At 41.8% G+C, this 20,275-nt stretch overlaps 1 protein-coding gene across 17 annotated transcripts in view; it reads left to right on the top strand.

Annotated features, from left to right (window-relative positions):
- The window catches only part of DOCK10 (dedicator of cytokinesis 10), a 131,571-nt gene that overhangs the window by 37,527 nt on the left and 73,769 nt on the right, over window positions 1-20,275 (top strand). For 14 of the 17 annotated variants that reach the window (XM_032446713.1, XM_015871423.2, XM_015871409.2 and 11 more), the window contains exons 2-3: window positions 8,454-8,573; window positions 15,674-15,763. In XM_032446713.1, coding sequence (XP_032302604.1) covers window positions 8,454-8,573; window positions 15,674-15,763 — 210 coding nt within the window. The remainder of the gene's footprint in view (window positions 1-8,453; window positions 8,574-15,673; window positions 15,764-20,275) is intronic. The other 3 variants (XM_032446714.1, XM_015871408.2, XM_015871418.2) reach the window with 1 other exon arrangement.

The following is a 20,275-nucleotide window of genomic DNA, read 5'->3' as shown; positions in this document are numbered from 1 at the left end:
AAACCTTTACTTCTCAAGTAAATTAAAATGGTTTTGAAAGGCGGTTCAGGACTGTGTGCTGTTCTGCAGATTGCACAGCTGCTCTAGCATTAGGATTGTGCCAGATGTGGCTGGCAGAGGATAGCCTTGCAGTGTCATTGCTGCATCTTCCTTCCTGAACTTCCCCTGAACCTGTACACAGACTACTACACGTGTATCGCTGCATCTCCCTCACTTGTCCAGTTCAGACTGAAGGAAGGAACTGGTTTGGTGTGATTTTAGTTACTATAACCAGTGCTGCTATCTCTGTGAATGTGCTGTGGCTGTCAGAGCTGGTTTTCCATGTTTACTACAAGGGCACTTTGGCACTTAAGTGCAAAAATTGGGAGTGTCTTTTTTCCATGTACATTTTCTACAGACTACAGTGTTTGAGTGTCTTTCTCAGCACACCTGCAGTGTTGTTTACATAAACTGCAGTGGAAGATTAGAAGCTTTGGACAAACCCACTGTGTACAGGCTGCAGGGTGGTTCCATTCATGTTCCTCTTTGCAATCATGAGTCTACTCAACTGAGATCATACTAGAAAAAGCAAACATGACTGGCAAGTGCTGTTTACAGAGCAGCATCCCCGCTGTGCTGCCCAAGCAGGACAGCTCGTGTCTCCTTCCCCATTCCATGGGCTGTAGCTCCTGGGGTTTCCCCTGCATCCCCCCAGTTCCCATCCCACTTTCCCAAGCTCCTTACACAGCAATCCTACCCATCTGACACCTTTGTCTTTCTTTAAGAATTGATTCAGCTTTGAAGAAAACTTATTTTTACTCTAACTGTGCTGTTTTTCTGGCTAAGGTCAGGTAAGGGAAATGAAGTGGCCGAGTAGTGCCAAGTTAAAGGGCTGCATAAATTAAATGTAAAAGCAATATTAAGGTGCTTTACACAAGTTTCTTGTTTTTCCCCTGAAGTGACCTGTGGACAAATATTTGGTCTGGGCTTTAGAAGTACTTACTATTTAGAAATGGTGTTTTTTGACATTAAGAAATGTGGCAGTTCGTTTGGAGGCTGTGTTGTTAGTGGCATGGTAGTGATGCTCTCTTTCCTACAAAGGGTTTTCAGCTGCTGCACAAGGACAGGAGGCAAGTTGGCTTCTTACTTTTGACCTTAAATATTTTGCAGACTGTACTGGTAGCTTTATTTAACCTTTTAAATGCTAATCATTGAAGATGCGCCCAGGATTCAGAAATTACTGTAGCAAACAAGCACTCGTGGCTCAAAAACAGAATTCAGGAAATGCTTATATGTAAGTGGAGCACAGCATGAAGTGACCCAGCCCCCACGGATGCTTTGCTGCACTGACAGTGCTGTGTGGCTTTCAGGTTTTAACCATTTGTATGGTAGCTCTAGTAGACCTGGTGCTCTCCGAATTCATAATGAAAGCAGCAATTAATTGTAATTTGAGAAGTAACAGGCACTGCAAGAAGTTGGTCAATGACTTGTCTGAGAAATGGGTCCCTGTGGTTTGGGGTGCCTCTGCTGCAAAGCTCACTGGTCAGTCTGTTGGAGCAGTTACGTGTGTGTGTGCAACGGAGGCAGCAGCTGGCTGCAGCAGCCAGAGCAGCCATGGCCAGGATTAGCTCTCAGCAGGGAAATTTCCACTTTTCAAATGCACTCTGCATTCTCTTATAGTATCTTTTGTAGCTGGACAGTAGGCACAGTCGAGCCTTGTAGACTTTGATCCATAAGTGATGATCATTTCTAAGGTAAGGGATTAGAAATCATCTCATCCGAAGCTGTACTTGTACAGGATAAGTCAGACTGAGTAAGGCAAATCCCTGATTGGTGTCAGTCTGAATTTTCTTTGAATAAAGAGATGTCAGTGAAAGAAAAGCTCTTTTCACTTTCTCTCTTCTTACCAGTGTCTTCTGTAGGCTCTATTGCTTTTGTGTTCCTTAAGCTAATAGATTCTATACCATTTTGGAAACTCACTTATGAATCTCTAAGAATTTAGGGGAGTTGGATCTTTGTATTTCTTTGCAGTTTATTCTGTAGCAGAATCGTGTGGGAATTGGCAATCCCTTTAATGAAATTTACTGGCTTGTCAGCCTCACTGCTGCCACTGAAGAGTATATCAGTTATGCTGTGCAGCTCTGAAAGGCTGACTGGATTCCTTCCAAGTACAGTTCTCCAAGCTTTGGTGAAAGACATTACAAATCAAACATTCTGGACCTGACAAGTGAACTTCTTGGAGAGTAGGAGGGAGGAGTTGTCACTTAAATTTGTCTTTGTAGAACTGATCTTAACAAATTTGTTGACTGTGGATCACATACTGAGCCAGTTGTAGCCTTTGTGACATGACTAGAGAATTTGCTGACTACAAGTTGTTGCATACTGGGCCAAACAACCATACAAATTGTGAGGTCTGCTATAAAAGGAAGGACTGTCTGTCTCTTAGTTCTGGCTGTGCTTTCTTGCCATCTTCCTGCTTACCTTTTGCATACCCTGAATTTCTTCTCCTGCGCTTGAAACACGGTACTTGTTTTCCATAAAGGTTTAATAACTCCACAGCAAGGTTTGGGATGAGCTGGGAGCAGAGTGAGGGCAGGTTGGCCTGGTGGGGCGTGCCTGTCTCTGCAGCTGAGCAGCCTACAGCACTGAGATGTCCATCCAGTAGGGAAGTTTGTGCCCAGTGTGTGTGCCCTGGATCACTGCTGTACTTCCCAATGGCAAGTTGGTACAAACTTTGCTCCAACAAAACTCAATTTTTGTTGACTCCATAAAACATGAACGGTCATCTAGCCTCAACTGCAGCTCTGTGAATATTCAGGTTTTCGTGGCTCACATTCATCAGGGTTTCTTTGCAGCCTGTGTTGTCAGCAAGTCTGGAGAGAGGGTTTAATCTAGCCCATAATCTGCACCTCCTCTAAAAGTCACGGAGTCCTGGCTCTTATTAAGCTTTGGTTCTAACAGCTTGGCCAAGAAATGCTGCATTTAAATTGGCCCACCCTGGTGGAATAAAATTAACAGGAAGGGAGGAACGTGAGTCTGAGAACCAGTTTACAGTGATGCCATTTCAGGAATTAATTTAATTTACCACTCCGAGTTTTAGTAGGATTGGGCTTGGTTGACAATACCATTGAAAAGTCTATTTAAAAAAAAAAGTGCTATTATTTCCGTACATGGACCTTTACCTTGTAAGCCTGTCCTTTTCAGTATCTCAAAGGTATACTGAAATGAGCTGTGCTTTTAGACAAGCCGTAACTTGGGTGAAATACAAAATCAGTCCTGCCAAACCTTGGCCGATCTCTATCACAATTCTTCCAGATTTTTAAGAACACACAGAGGATCCTCCTGTCATGAAGGTATATTTGTTCAGGCAACCAGAGCCCATCAGCTTAAATTCTTTATCTTCTCTTTAGCTGTGTCTTTCCATTTGCTTCTTTCTTTTGTGAGGACTTTAACAGAAGAAGTTTATTTAGACATCTGTAATAAATTCAGAACCTCCAGATATTCAGAATTTGGTGTCTGGAAAGCAGACAGCGAATCTTAAAGCATTAGAAAAATCTTAGCATTTGGTGTAGTTTATTTTTAGAATGGGGAAGTGCTTGGGGTGACTATCCATAGACTGCTAGTCTCAGTTGCATCATTTCCTCCTTTAATGAGTGTTCAGAGAAATATGACTTCAGGAGGATGATACTGAAGTCATTTTAGCCTATAATTCTGATGAAAAGGTGTGCACTAGAATCTGCACGCCATGTCTTTGCAGCTGGAGGCAGACCATGTGCTGTATCTGCTTATGTAAAATAATACATGGGTATTTTGGGTCGTTACTGGTGAGAAAATCTGTTGTATCTGGATCAGAAGATTATGATGTGGGCCTCATTCGAGCAGGTGGATTTGTACAGTGATTGGTGAAGTTCTGGTCTGCTCCACTTGTGCAAAGTGAAGTGGCTCCTAACTGGTGCTTGTTAGAGGTGACCATTCCCAAGGATGCTAGAAAAGCTGGCTCAGCAACACACAGATGTGTGCTCGACAGCTCTGTTGGCGTGTAAAGGAAATGGTTCTGTTGTGGCTGTTGGAGCAGGTGAGGAGTTGTAGAGTGCCTTTCACTACATGCAGTCACAGCCATTTCAGTGCAGCAAAAAATAATTCATTACTCGCTTGAGATAGAGAATATAAAAAGCACTATAAAAATCCAAGCCAGCATTATTTGATCTTGGCACACAGATTGCTTGGTTGGTCTGTTTCCAAAAAGAGCAGACAAGTTAAATTGAGGAGAGGCAGCGCTCCGGTTATTAAAGCTTTAAATCAGCCCTACTCATTTACAAATCTCTGCTAGCACTTGCAGGGAGAAATCTGCTAATCCCCACATCACCGCTTCAGTCTGCCTGTGACAAGCAAACTGAACAGTTATTCCATGTCTTTGAGAGCAACTGCTAACTGGAACAGCTGCTGCTTCCTATCACAAGTGCAACACAGAGAGCTGTAGTGCCTGGCTCTGCCAAAGCCAAAGGATGGGTTCTGCAAAGGATGGGTGTGTGCAGTGCTTAGTGTTAGGACCTATAGGAATATGTAGGATTCTGTTATTTCAGTGAGTAGAAACTTCTAATGAGAGGTCTCATGTTTATGATGTTATCGTGTATGTTGTCAGCGGTGGGTGGGCTAGGTTATTCCTGCAGTCAGTCTATTGAACAGATTGGGTTATTACTTGCATCTCTGATTTGAGACTTGAAATAATGCAATATTGTCCTTTATGTGGGATTCGTTGTAGTTGTGGAAGGAATAATGACATTTGTCACTGCATCAGCATTGCCATAAATGCTGAAGTGCTTCTCTGGAAGGTTTTGAACTAATTTGGATAATGTCACATCTGCTTACGTTTGGTTGCATTCTAAATGTGTAATCTTTCTCATAGGGCTTCTCTGTTAACTTCAGTTAAAATGTTGATGGCAGCTCATGTGCTTTGCAGCACTGAGCGCAAGAGAATTAGTACTGTGGGAACAGTGATGTTTATACGCTCTGTTTCTGCCTCAGGGTTTTCTCAAGTTTCATTCTTGCCTTGCACAGATGACCTTGCAACTATCAAGGAGACATTCAGCCCTGAAGACATTCAGGCATCTATCAGGGGTAGTTTTGTGAGTGTTATGAGGGACCAAGGCAGCGCAGCTTGCCCTACCCCCAACCCCCACCTGCATCTCACTGTCTGTGTCACCGGGTCCACAGGAGATGTGGCAGTACCCATCCCAGCCTTGCAGGGATTTCCAGGGGGAAGGAGAAATACCTCCTCATTCTTGTAGCCCCAGTAAAAAGGGTAGTTCCCATCTGTGTAGAGAACCTACAAGTGCTGTGTGCGTTTTTTATGGGAATCCCCCCATATTTTGAAGAGAGTCCGAAAATCAGTGGGATTTCCCAGCTCTTTTTTAGTCTGTAACTTTAGTAGGATGGGAGCTACTTATTTTGTTTTTATATGGCCTTGTGTGTTTTTAAAAGGTTTTTGAAAGGTACTGTTGATGAAGTTTCTCTAGAGTGCAAGACCCAGATTAATAGTGTCTTACCACACCTCTTTTGTCAGAAGATGGACATTCATGGTTACTGTGGCATGCCTGGCTGACTAGAGCCTGAGATTGCTACAAAGCCATTCCTGCTGTGGTATCTGGTTTTAGAATGGTGGGTTCACAGTGTAGTTAATGTTGTGAACCTTCTGCTGAAAACATATGTGTTTTAGTGACACCACTATGCAGTAAACATGCCTTCATGAAACACTTATACCTCAAAAGTGCCAGTTGTGTTTTTTCATTTTACTTAGGATTTCCTTGCAAGTGGTTGCTCTAAGGCTTCTTATTGAAGATAACAGTAATTCTATTACAAATTTGCTTTCTTCAAAATGTAGAGAGAATAAACTTAGTTTTCAGACCTGGGCATCATTATCGGTGCACTAAGCGTTTGTCAGTGGTGTTTTCTCTTTGTGTTTAACTCCTTGATACTTAGGTCTCTTTTGCACTATTTAATATAGGTATAGCTAGATTTAATGGAGGAAAGTCTAAAACTTGTGGCTGGAGGATACTGCAGTGACAATGGAAGAGAGAGAGAGAGAGAGAGACATGTGGGGCAATGATTAGATGAGCCCATTGTGTCCCTATGGGGAACTGCTCTAGATAGATGGCACAATGGGTGAAACAATGTGCTAAAGGATACTGCTTGTGCTTCAACCTGAGAGTTTCTTGAGCAGGGATGGACATGAACCTGTCAGTTCTTACAGTCCAGGGCCCACTTCTGGCTCATGGCAGTCTGCAGTGATGTGGTTGGGGTGATATGAAGTCTCAAGTGTTCTGTTAAGTTGCTTCTTCTTAACCGAACGTTGCTCCCTGGTGTACAGTCCTGTCACAGAATGTAAATTAAATTTTCAAGCTGTTTCTTCTCTTTAGGGCCTTTTGTTTTATAATGTCCTTTCTTTAGATAAGGTGTTTTTGGCTTTTTCCATTTAGGACAGTCCCAAGTTTCATTTCTAATTCATCATCCCTTTCATAAATCTGACAGAACTGTCCTTGCCTCCAGGTTCATCCAGGGAGGAATCTGACATTATATCAATGTGGTGGAATCTCTATTTATTTATTATTTTATCTTCATGTAGCTAGCTCTTACAGTGGCTTTCTAATGTTTTTTGTTACACTGTATTTAAGTTAGGCCAAGTGTTGTTTCTTTTTCCTCTCTCCTTCACCTCCTAAAGAAATATTTACGAGCCACTTTCTTTGTAAAAGATCTCTTAAGTTCTCTGTTATCACTGTTATGTGTGGATCTTTTGTATCTTTCATAAGTCTTTAATGTCTCAACATCAGTAGATATTGCCTTTGGACTCCAAATGCTAAGTACAACTGACTATTAGAAGTTTATTAACTTTTAAGCTGACAAACATGACTTAATTAATAGACTGAAAAGAGAGTTAATAGACATGAACAGTTGAAGGAACCTCTCCAACTTTTTAAGTTGCATCTCCATCCTTGGAGGTTTTCAAGGCTCATCCAGACAAGTTCCTGAGCATCCTGATTCCAGTTGCCCTGCTCTGAGCAGGGACTGGCCTGGGCAACCTGCTGGTAGGCCGCTGGTTGCTCACAGGCTGGTTGGAGCAGCTAGTCACTGTTTCAATCTATTTCACATGGCTATATTGATGATGCTTAATAGAACTTCTCATGGATCCATTTAATACCAAAGGAGGATTCAGACTTAATGCACGTAAATGGTGTACACATGGGCTAGGGAGAAATCTTGAGATGACTGTAGTTACTGAAGAAACAGGAACTCTAAAGAGCAAAGCTAGAAGAGGTAGCTGACTGATAGCTTTGGGCCATCACATGTATGATGGACCATATGAATACGATTTGTATAACAGGATAGGGTGGATAGTCATCAGATCATCCATTTGAGAAATGCATTTTATGGAGATGTGCCAACTTTTCTGATACACCATGGTTTTGGTCTAGGTAGAGAGGGGAAACTTTGTTATTCTAAACTTTATATTATTCAGCTTATTTAATGGCTGTCATTGTGTCAGGCAGAAAAAGCGTTCTGTAGAATTGTTTCTGCGCTTGCTTTCCTCTGGGATCTTCTATTCTCTCTCTTACCCATTTCCCATCCCTTCTACCACTTTCTCTTACTCTTCCTTATTTACTCTTTTTGATGCTGCAGAATCCTTTAATTAAGCAAATGTTACCCTAATACATCTCATTAATGTATTCTTAATTCTATGATTCTTGCAAGTGCGATGGGCTTCCCTTTTTAAGTCTATTTTAGATTGTGTGAATTTACTTTTGTTTTGCTATTCTGGTGGGAGTTCCTTACATTCATCGTCTTTGCCAATAATTGCTCTATTGTAATTAAACTAAACTAGGTTCTGACAAGAGAAACCATGGGAATGGATGACAGGTAATTTATTCCAAGAGACTAAATTAGGATTATTACCAAGTAAAACAGCATGGTGGTACAAACTATCAGCAGCTCAAGGGGTTGGGTCTGCGCAGGAGGATGAAGAAATTAGCTCATGGTAATAGAATCAAGTGGTGGTGGAGTAGGTTATTTATTCTATAACATGTTAGCTCAAAGTAGTATCTATCTATACTCAGTTCAAATTGTGCCCATCTATTTTTCCACATACATTTACAGAGAATGAGATATTTTATGAGGTTGACATACAAGTTAATGCGGTTAGTTTAGTCTCTGTAGTGAGCAGACAAATTGCCTTTGAATTAGCAGGTTGAGAATGACTATCACAACTGGCCCAGATTCCACATTTCCACTTCTCTTAAGCAGTTCTGTTGTAGCAAGGTAGGAGGAGGGGGGGAGGTGGGGGAGAAATCATTCATGCTGACATGCAAAAAATGTAAGAAATAATAATAATAATAAATATATCATTTTATGGAGGGGGTGAAGAAAGGAGAATTTGAGTAGAGTTATTACCTGATTTACCTGATCTTTTTCTTTCTCTACAGCAGGAAAAACCAAAACTCTTGGAGCCTTTGGATTATGAAGCTGTTATCACAGAGATTGAGAAAAACGTTAGAGACAGTCCATTTAAAGATCTGATATTGTTCCCAGATGATGACTTTTCAGTAAGTACAAAGCAAACATGTGTTGTTTTTTTCTCTTAAGTTTGTTCATTTCATCCTCGCTGCTAACAGGAGAGACAGAAGTGTTCCCGGGGCTCTCTAAGACTTTTCTTTATTCATAGCTTCTTATTCCACTCCCATCAAATTTCACTCTTTTTTTCCCTCCTCTTACATTTGTATATAAGTGAACTTACAGTTCTGTAAGCCCTATGTGAAGCCTTGGTTTTCTGGCGTATGTTTCAGGAACTCAACACAGGTTATTCCATAACATGTACTTGTTGGTTCAACACAGTGGTGGTTTAGCCTATGTTAGAATTTCTCCCCACCATTATAATCTAACATAATTACACTTCAGTAACTATCTTACAGTCTATCTGATCCTATTCTGTTTGATGTATTTGACCAGTGTGGCTCTTGGCTTTCTACTCTATTGGACTTTTTAGATGGTAGCTGTAACATACATCCACGCTGTGCCATTTACCAGCATTAGTTTGCACAAGAAGAGTACATCTGAACAGACTTGGCTTTCTTTTAGTTTTGGAGCTTTCTCAGTTGTGGATGGAGACCTGGCAAGCTGTCCTCAACTGCTAGGGATGTAGTGCCAAGGCAGTCCCTGTGGTGGGGTGCTGACAGGCTGTGGGTACTGGAGCCCACTGCCATGGGGCTGCCCAATGTCATTTGTGGTTTCCCAGTGTTGGGCCTGGCAAGCCACAAAGAATTCAAGAGTCTGGAAGTCTGGGACAGCTTTGGGAGGACAAGGGCTGCCTGCAAGGTGGTTTGGGAGACATACTACCAGGCAAGTATGCTGGCAGATTACCTGCACCTTACAGCAACTTCTTCAAAATCAACCAATCTCTGTAAAGGATTTAGGTTTTGACGAATAGGCATTCTCTAATGGAAATACATTTCAGTCTGTGCCTGACTGTAACTGCTGTGATAGCTTTTCCCATCAGCTCATAGCCCTGCCTCTGTCTTGTGGGGCCGAGTTAATCTAATAGACTGCTTTGTTTTACTAAATGGCTCTATTTCCTTGGTGGCATTAACTGAGTTAATGTGCTCATGGGATTGAGGAAGAACTAAACAGAATACATTTTGCCATCACCATTAATTCCTTTATCCATTTTACACATTTGTGAATTTATGAAATTGAAAATTAGCATTATAAAGGCGAGTAGACTTGCTGTGTGCTGCCACAAGGCCCTTGAGTCCTTGGATTTAGAATAACTGAGCCCAAATCAGGGGTAAAAAAGAAGCTGATTTTCTTCTCAGCAAAAGGAGAATTGTGTCCTACTGCTCAAGACCTCTGCCTGTCAAACCATGTTTTCATATCCTTATTTTCATTTCATTTTTAGCTGTTGCATCCTGGCGTTGGTAGTGACTTCTATTTTGTTTTCTCTGTATTATTTTGCAATTATACCTTATAGTGAACTGCTTGTGTACTGGAGATGACCTGTACTCACAAAAGAGCAGAGGCAGTTACATCTGGGGTCTGTAGCCTTGCAATAAAGCTGTGTCTCTTAATGTTTTGTTATCTTTTGTTGAAGTCAACTGCAGTAGCGAGATCTTATGTCACTAGGCAGGGCTGTAGAGCTTCCCTAGCAGATGGGTTTTTCAGCTGCAGAGCATCTATTTATAGCTTTGCTCCTTCCTGCTGAAATATCACCTGTGCACAGCAGTCTGGGTCAGCCATTTGAGTAGAAAGAGATCCAGGTCTGACTGAATTAGAAGATGTTCAGGCTGGCTCTGATTGTTATTTAATGTGATGAAGCCTCAGGAAATTGTGGGTGTTACTGTTAAACAATAACCATTAGAGCTGCTTCAGACTTTGTGGCTCAGGGATGATGCAGCCCCACTTAAGGCCTGTGCTAGCACACTATGGGCAAAAGCCTCTTCAGAGTGAAAGCCAAACAATGTGCTAGGTGAGGAAGTGAGCGTAAAAGAAAATTCTGTTTTTAATTACGACTGGCTATTTTCAGATCTGTGGTATTCACTGTGAACATCATCTATGAACCAATTATCTGCATAGCTGCAGTACTGTCTGATCTTCTCTTTGATCTCCAAATTCCTTTCTCTCTTTGAAAGCGATTCTAACAGAAGACATGTTTTCTCACAAGACCTTTTTAGGTCATTTCTAGTGCCTTGCAATAAGTCTACAGGACAGTAAAGAATTTCTGATATTAATCTGAGCCTGATATTCTTCTGTTTCCCCGTATTTCAGCAGAGGAATACAGGGCATATGTGTTATGAAGATGCATTCTGTATTTTAACTCCAGCTATGAAAAAGATGCTTCCTTTTTTTTTTATGATTGTACATAATAATTCTTTAAAAATAAGAACAACAGCTAATCCTTGCTTGCTAACTTTCCTCCTGCCTGCCCAAAGTCCAGTTTCCCTTTGGAAAAAAAAAAAAGTACACAGCTTTGCTTCACTATTATCTGCTCCTCAATGTCATGAACATGGTGTCTCTGTCACTGTGCTGGGGAACAATCATTAGTGGAAATTTCTGCTTCAAAACTTTGCATTTGCAGCAATGCAGCAACTGTGTGGAGGAAGGGCTGGCACAGCTTCCTAGGAGCTCCATGTCACACAAAGGTGAACTTGGGTTGTACTTGGTAGTAAGTGGGAGTTTATGCCCTTGTTGTGGTCATAGGAGTATGTAGTGATGCTAGTATATCTGCAGTCTCTTCTTATCTGGTTTATAGTGCTCATTTCACCTTCTGTTCTCTCAGGCTGGTCCACATTCTTCCTTTGCAACTGGACCATTGTCTGGCATTCCAATTTCTGACTTTACTCCCATGTGTTTTTTTGGAGAGGTGTTTGTGAAAGAAATGTGACAGCTTCATTCAGATCCGTCTCCCACTCAGTGGTGCCCTCCCTTAGTGACAACAGGCTCAGCATCGCGCTAACACCATGCTTGGTGTTAAACCATGCAGGTTTAATGAAAATACATGTTGCCTTTATGCTGTTTTTTAAATGTTAATTATCATAAAAAGGCAATTGGGAGTACTTAATAAGTACTTTGATTTGATATAGTAAAAGATCATGTTAAACTCTGCCTCTTTGGGTGAAATGGTGAACACAAGCTGTAGGAGTAGGTGTAAATGAGGGAGTAGAAGCCTCCTTGGAAACAGCCCTGTAAACCCTGGTGTGATATTTCTGACATCAGAAGAGTTACTGTGGTGGATTACTAGGTTGTTTCCAATAGCACGTGGCTTATCCAACACTTTCTCATGTGGTAGGCAGCGTCTGGTCATCAAAGTAGAACTGAAATTTGATCTATTACTCATGTCTAACACAATGCAAGATCTTTCATGAGAGTTCACATCAGCTGGGAATAGCAGAAAGGCAAGGAGCAGCTAGACTGAGATGGATATGTTTCACCTATTTAAAAAGAGAGAGCTAAAGCAGCAAACACTGTGTGGGCATGGCCCCTCATGTTCAGCGTGGTCCTATGAGGAATGGGACACATAGGAGCTGTCCCCTTAAACGCATACTGTGCTTGCTTTCCTGTCCCCTTGCTGCTGCACTCACTGCTCCATGGTGAGGCTATGGCCAGTAGCAGCCTGCAGAGTTCTACCTTGGCCTTACTTCGTGATCTGACAGACTAACTTGGTACCATTTTCACTAATGTTAAGTAAACCTGTTTTCACTAATGTTAAGTAAACATGTTTACTTAGATCCAATCTCTCAAGCTGCTTAGACTCCTTTTCACCTCAGTATTAACACACATGAATGTTTCTGTCTGTTTGTGGTTAGCTCTCTTAGGAGGGCTGCCTTTTTCAGAAGTAAATGTAATCTTTTTTTGGTGCAATTTACCACTGGCCGCATGCTTTCAGACTAAGAGCTGTTTGAAAAGAGTCAGGGTGCACTCCATTTTCAAGTCCTACAATTGCTGTGTCAGTGGGAAGTAGATACTGTCTGAAAACATTATTCCTTATTGGTCACTGATAAGGAGAAATATTAGCCTGTGCCTGTCAGTGTAGAAATAGTCTTTAGTGAACGTAGCAAAATGTAGTGAAAGGGCGCTTAACTAAATTACACCTTGGAACTAATCAGACACCTGGGGCCATCAGTTCGTGCAAATGAGGCACTGCCTGAATGCCTGAAATCTCTGTTGGATGTAGGTATTTATATAAAATGGATATCCAGAGGTCTTTGTAGAATGGCAGGTTTCAGGTTAATATCTGTGCTATTTGATTCCCAAAGTCTCAGCATGCACAATCCAGAAGATGCTCTTTTTACCTTTGGCTTGAACATGCAGCTACTACAAGTGCCTAAACAGAAAACTATTGCATTCAAAGCACAACAACATGCTGAATTTGGCCAGTGACAGCCTGCTATTTTTTAGCAAGCATTCTGATATTGAACTTTAGTTGATTTTTGAAGTTAAAAAGTTCTGGTTGAACAAATGCTGTGGCAGATCTACCTTAAAGGCCATTGAGCTTTGGAAGTAATCAGCTCTGAACAGGAAGCGTTTTTGTGGCCAGACTTGCACAGCGAAGTGGTTGATCATAACTAATTCTCAGAAGGGAAGTGCTTTGTAGTTTTTAAAGCCAAGGTTAAATATAACAATACACAAGATTTGTCATGTCCCAGTTCTATGTAAATAAACCTATGATATTCTTTGGCAAAGCCCACAAATGCAACCAGCCCCATGTTACCAAGTTTCTCAGTTTTGCACAGCTCTGTTTTTTTCTCTTTCAAGTGCAGTCTTGTTGAGGAGAAGAGGCTGGGCTGAGTTGGGCTGAGTGCTGTGTGTGCAGCAGTGGGTTGGAGTTCCGTTTCTTGTTCTGCCCCAGTCTTGTCGTTTCTCACATACTTCTGTGAGAGAAGGGAGGCATAACAACCTCAGTGGGAAAACATTCAGCTACCTCAGTCAGTGTGTTGCTATCTGTTGACAAGAAGTGTTGAATTAGGTATAAATTATATATATCTGTATGCATTTTAACTAAATACTGAAAAATGTCTTTTGCATAGTTTGCAGGGCAAATAGATGTTATTGTAGTCAAGCAAAAAAGGCTGTTGGTCTCTGCAGCTAAGTCACCATCTGGACAGAGTGTGTGGTGTAGAATGCATTACACATGTCTTTTCTGTGCCTCTGCTCTGCCTTGCATCTGGATATCTGGTCTCTGGCAGCAGTGACCTCATGGAAGGGCTGCCTATGTGTTTTGTGGCTTCTGCTGCTGGCAGCCAGGCCCCAGCCTGATGAAGCACTCCTACAGTGTGATATCGGGGGGTTTTCAGCTGTGCTCAGGGATGGCATCGTCTCAGAATTGCTTAAAATGTCACGTATGTGTGAAATAATTAAGGAAACGTTTTCCAGACACTGTAAGTATTGCTGGGAAGTCCCTAAGCAACCAAGGATTCAATCATTTTCACTATTACTAACTGTGGTCTGAAAAATCCATATTTCTCCAACTGTTTTCTCTCTTACTCATAGACTAAATGATTGTGTAAATCTCTGCATGTAGGCTTTGGTAATACAAAAGAGAGCCCTGGAATTCAGTTGTATGAAGGATCATCGTTATTTGTTGGAGCCGAAGTATTTTTTACCATGCTGTATCCTAAACTGTCCAGATGAAATGGAAATCCCATCTAGTTTGCATCTGCCTGTGTGATGCATGCCTTTCTTTTAGAATTGCTCATATAAAAAGTCATAGGGAGAACCAGCCTGTTGCATGTAGGCTGTAAGGAAAAAAGCAGTTGGTAATAGCCAGCTGATTGTCATATACAGCCTGGATGCTTCAATTTGTAGAGAAAAAAGGTCACTGTTTAGTTGGAGACTGGGGATATGAAACAGGTCCTTATGGGCTACTAGCCGTGGATGCTGAGAGCTGCTTATTGTTGAAGCAAGCAGTGGTTTGTCATACTAAACTGGTCTGATGCTGTGGGTCTTCCTGTGGAAATCATGTGCCGTTCTCTAAGGGGAAAAAAACAAAGTGTGAGATGACGTTTGTCTTGGTATCAGTCCTTGGTTATCTTTAGTTGAGTTATTCCATTGTAACTGATAGTAGTCTGGAGTGGTAGTGGTGGTTGTTTGCTTTCCACAGAGAAAACAAGTGGGCCTGATTTCATAGAATCACTGAATGGCTTGGGTTGAAAGGGACCTCAAAGACCATCTAGTTCCCAACGCCTTGCTGCAGGCAGGGTTGCCAAGTGCTAAATCAGGCTGCCTGGGGCCCCATCTAATCTAGCCTTGAACACCTCTAGGGAGAGAGGATAGAGAGAACCTGAGGATTAACTCCAAATACCCCCAGACCTCCTCTTGTGGGTTTTTGCAGTCTTGCCAGAGCTGTGCATGGAGAGTCTTAGCCATGCAGCAAGCGCTGCTTGTTGGCCTGGCCTCTTGCTGGCCTGATGCAAACTGGGGATGTCAGCCTATTGTGGGGATCTTCTGGATACTCACTTCTTTGTGGTTTCATGCTCAGTCCTGACAAGCCAGCTCAGCCATTAGCTCTTTCAAATAGCATAAACAGCTTCATCAGTACAGCGTTCAGTGATCTGAGAGGGGATTGTTGGATGGACCACATGGAACCTGCTCTGCTGTGTCTGTGCCTGAGGGTGGAAAAGCCCAACTGAAAGGCTGTTTCAGGGTCCCAATTGCTTTCCTACTGGCTTGTCCTGCAGCCTTCCCTTTGAAACTTGTGAGGACTTTCCTCTTTTCTCCTACCAAAACAATTAAAGCTTATAGTTCTATTTCTACATCTCTTTGCTTAAAATGCAAGAGGTGCGGAAGGGAGGTGTAGGAAGCACATAATGCAGTGAGAGTTGGAGTATAGTCTTGGGAAAGGGATGTAAGGAAGAATTAGGATGTTATCCATCTATGACCTTTCCTAACCGAAACTTCAGAGACTCAAGCAAGTTTGCCTCGAACAAGCTTGTTCCCAGAAATCTGTTTGAATGGTACTTTTGCTTGTAATTAATGCTTTAGCTGATAGTAGCGTATGAGTTGGGTTATAGTTGTTCCTGTGCATGTGTATCAGCTGCATGAAAAACCAAGAAATGCAAACAGTAATAATCCATTTTTTTTTGCCTTCGTGAGACAAAACTGCTGTTTTTTGTCATTCTCACTAATCTGTTTTCCTTTCTTTTTTTATTGCCAGATAGACACAATTTCACTGGAAATCAGGACACTGTATCCTTCTGTACCTGAAGATGCAGAACAAAAAGCAGAAAACCTGTTTGTTAAAGAGGTAAATGTCTGAAGCGTGCATCCACTTTGTTTTAGCATCGTTGAAGTGATTTGAAGCAGGTTTGAATTTTGGATGAGGAAAGATTAATAATGTGGCTGCAGGTGCTAGTTCTGAGATAACTGGATCTAGAATAATTGCAGGGGCACTGAATTCACTCCTACTGTTCTCCAACTTCATTTTCTGTCACTGCTAGTCCATTGGTGTTGGTATTTTCACATAAATTTTACCACCGGTGCCCTAAATGGTTAGAGCTTAGAAAATATTGAAAATATTGGTAACTTCTAAAAAAATACAAATATTTGACATGATTTCAAGCTGTTAGAGTTATTACAATGTATGTATCGTATTTGAGGTATACACTGAGGTGCTCAGAGATATGATTTAACAGAGGGTTTTTAGAGTTAGGGTACTATGGTTAGGCTGTGGTTAGACTTGATGATCTTTGAGGTCTTTTCCAACCTTGGTAATTCTATGATTGTCGCTATCTGAGGAAGTGTGTAGTGTGAAGGGTGTCTAGAAGCTTGTATTTATTGTTAGTATACAGAAGCTGTTCTATTTTTCTACTATAAACTCAGGCAAACTTCTTCCACAGCAGTTAGAACCCCACTAGGTGTGATTGCTTGCTAGCACTTCTAAAAAATAAATGTAGTTATGTTGGTTCCATACCTTGGCTCAGATCAAAAGCAAATATTCTGCTTGCTCTGTTTGCTTTCTTACTACCTCAGAGATATTTTGGATTGTCACTGATTTTGTTACATTGAAGGACATGGAAGATGTTGGTTGCACCGTTCAAAGGAATTTACTTCAGCCAATACTTGGAACCTTCTCCTTTTTTTACTATGTGTGAAGCACAGCCCATCCTCTGCATTAGCAGAGCACATTTATAGAGTCAAATTTTCAGCTCTTCTACGATAAAGAATTTAATTGCAAACACTTGATAATTAGCCAATAATGTATGTGTTCTTTGCCTTTTTTCACAGATGGGTTTTTGCATACCTGGCTTTCTACTTTGAATAAGTATGGGCTATTTCATATGTAGTATGGCAAGATAATTTGCAGAGGAGAAGTCAGTGGGAGAGAAGCACAGTAGGTTAGAAAAAAGAATGTTAGAAATATAGCTGTTGAATTCTATTCAACATGACATTTTACAGGTTCTATTTCTCCCCAGCAGCAGGTCTAGAAAGAGCAGTAACAACTTAATGCCAGCTCAAATAGTCTGAACCTCACCATCTTTTGTAATGACAGGAGGGTTTAAAGATAACACAGCTTATGGAATTATATATCTTTCCTGAATTTTCTCTGCCCTTTCAACACATTAGGGTCTGCTTTTTATTTTAAGGTTCTTCAAGTAGTGAGTCCAGCTCTGCACTGTCCTCATTGCTTTACAGGGAAAGTGGTGTATCTAAAAATGGAACGTTATTGTACAGAACCTGGGAATCATTACAGCTGAATACTCCAAGGGAATGCTAATGACAGCCTGGTAGAATACATACCGAGCAGCTCTGTTACCTTTCTCTGCAATATTAGTAAGCCAAACTTGAGGGCAAGTATTGGAAAAAGCACTACTAAAAGGCTAAGACTGTGCATGGAAAATAGCAGGATAAAACCGTATTTTGAAGTAGAAATGTGTATGTTTCACTTTGACACAAAGCCAAAAGCAATACATAAAACAAATTAAACTCCAGGCTTCCAGTCCAAAATTAAGTAAAACTGAGCATGGGGTGCCATGAAGATCTATGGTTGAAGTCTGCCTCAGTGACTGCAGCAATCTGTACTGACCCAGCAGCACAGTCTGTTCTGCTCAGTGCTCAGCAGCTCTGGGTAGCTGTGCAGGACTGGAGTTTGTGACCTTCACTTCTCTTTTTAGAGCTGTGAATGAGACAACACTTTGCTTAGTGAAGGAAGTATCTCCTCCTACAGATGTACTATGGTCTTGTGAAGCTGGAATTAAAGGGCTATCCATCTGTAGCAGAAAGTTTTGCCACTGTTCAGCTAGTTCATTGCTCTTAGTACTGGGTTTAAATCCCTCAGTTGAAAAAACAAACTAAACCAAAAATCTTGCATGGTAAGTCATTTTGAGTGGTAATGACTGTTTTGGTTATGTCACTTCTTAGTTAATCTCCAGCAATTAGAGTTGGCTTGGACTTTAAGTGCTTTTAAAATTCCTGTTGCTCACAACAGCATTGTCATATCTCATCTGGAAAAGAGGCAGAAGTACATCAGACCTCCTGTAGAGCTTCATTTTAGGGGCAGTGGATATTCAGGCATCTGACATGCTGGAGATGTTCAGGAATTGCAACGTGGTTGGTTTTTTTTTGCAACATGTGCAGAGTGTGCATGCAGATACACAGTTGTACACACAAAAAAACTGTGTGCATATCTGTGTGAATAAAATTACAGACATTATCTAGAAAGTAAATAATGGCTGTCATTGGTCTTCTCTTAAACCAGCTTGAGCCAGGTGCTCCTTCCAGAAGTGGTCATTTTTGGGGATCGTGTTTTCAGAGGAGGATGGGATATGATGGGAGCTCTGCAGGGCAGGAGGGGAATGGGGCATCTTGCTGAAGGAGCTTCTTCTTGTGTGTAATTATGGAAAACAAGCCCAGAGGGGCCTTTGAGAAGCTGTCAATCCCTCCCTCCCAAGTGGGTCAGGTACTGCCTGACCTTGACCCATCCTTTTTGCTTTATCAGTCTGCTCTGGTGGCAGTGGCTGCTGGGGAGGGCACCTTTGGTGACGTGCAGGGCAGACAGCTGTCTGCAATTCCACCTACAGGTGACTAGTGACTTTATATTTAATGTCAGCTGGTGGGGTTTGGGCTTATGAAAATAACTCCTAACAATGAGGACAGTGGTAACAAACTTCAGTGGTGAGTTGCTGGGGATCAGAAGAGCTTTCCTGCACCCCAGCACTGGCTGCTTCTCAATTATGGGTGTTATTGTAGCCCTCGTTTCATCCTTGGAGCAGGGGGACAGTGCCAGCAGAAAAGCACTGCATCACAATGAAATAATTTCAGTATTATTACACTATTTCATTTCCTATGTAGATTTTCTAGGTATGAAAGTTGCAGTTGTCAGTTATGTGAAGTTTTTTCGTGCCCGTCATTCACCTGGCAGCTCTTTTTATTTCAGGTCTTGTTGTTTTTCTCTGCAGGATTAGTAAGTCATTATGAAACACAAAGTTTATTAATCACACAGTTGAAAGAGAAACAGCCTTCCATATACCCATGGAAGTGGTGTGTGTCAGTGCAGTTGTTTTCTCCAGCTTTTAATTCAGTCTCTTGCCCATTGTGCTGATACATTTCAAACCCAAATTAACATGGGAGCTCCTGTTGGTAAATGTTGCAGTTTTATTGTCACTGGACAAAACACTGTCCCTCAGGTCACTGCAGCAGGGGCCACAGGAGGGGCAATGCTGGGAGCAGTGCTGCGTGTCACTGATCACGGGGTAGGGTGCAGAGCGTGACCTGCAGCTTCCCTTTCCCTTTCAATCTTGTGGCTGCTTCCAGCTCTGGAGACTTTCTGCTTTCAGTTTCCAAGCCCTTCCTCTTTAACATCACCTGCTTCTCACTTCATTTTACAGAGCATGTGAGGAGGCAGAAGGGCACTTGGCATGCAGTTTCTCTGCACTTGTTCCCCCAAACAGCTGTTGTCATTCATGTGGCTGCACACCTAGAGCTTAGAGGGAATGTAAGCTGCAGAGGAAAGAAACTCCAGTTGCTTTCAAAAGCACCAAGGTGCTTACTTCAGTCATATTTCTCTCACTTCCCTTTTCATTTTCAAAATGTTCATTGGCATTGCAGGGCAAGTCTTTATTAAGTTGCTCTTTCACCATGTTGTCATCACCAGAACCAGAGCTAAGAAGATGCAGGTGAAAAAGGTTTGCAGCGTAGTCAGTGTCTGTAAGGAAAAATTGGACTGTCTGGGCAAGGAGAAAACTAAAACCATAGAAAAGAAGAAATGAATTGGATAGGTCCCCTGGGAATGGGCTGCACAGCCTGCCAGACCAACAGCAGAATAGGAAAATTCATGCAGTCATGTGCCAGCCCTCCCACGTCCCAAAGCTTCCATTTCTCTGCCTGTATTTTTCCTCCCCCGCAGTCCCCTTGAGCTGAACAGCTGTACAGTGGTGCCTCTGCTGCTTACAATGAAATCTCTGCCTCCAGAAGGGCTCTTCTTGCTCCTCACAGCTATTTTTCCCCACCATTAAAATTAAATTTACAGTAATTTCCAATTAAAAAAAAATCTTTAAAAGTCACTGTGGTCTGAAGAAGAATTTGATTTTTCAGTTGGGGGTATTCTAAATAGAAAATGTTGTAATCTTGTGTTAATATATTTCTTTTTTAAAAGTGTGCCCCGGTGGCGCAGTGGTAGGAATGCCGCATTGCAACACCGGAGGCCCTGGGTTCGAATCCCCCCTGTGGCGCAAGTGGTAGAAGTGCCGCTCTGCTACACAGGAGGCTCGAATCCCAGGGTGTTGGACTCGATGATCTCTAAGGTCCCTTCCAACCCGCA

This window comes from Coturnix japonica, chromosome 9 (assembly GCF_001577835.2).
Source record: "Coturnix japonica isolate 7356 chromosome 9, Coturnix japonica 2.1, whole genome shotgun sequence".
In the NCBI taxonomy this organism is placed as follows: Eukaryota; Metazoa; Chordata; class Aves; order Galliformes; family Phasianidae; genus Coturnix; species Coturnix japonica.
Note: the sequence above shows the minus strand (reverse complement) of the source record. Positions and strands in the feature narration are given on the sequence as shown.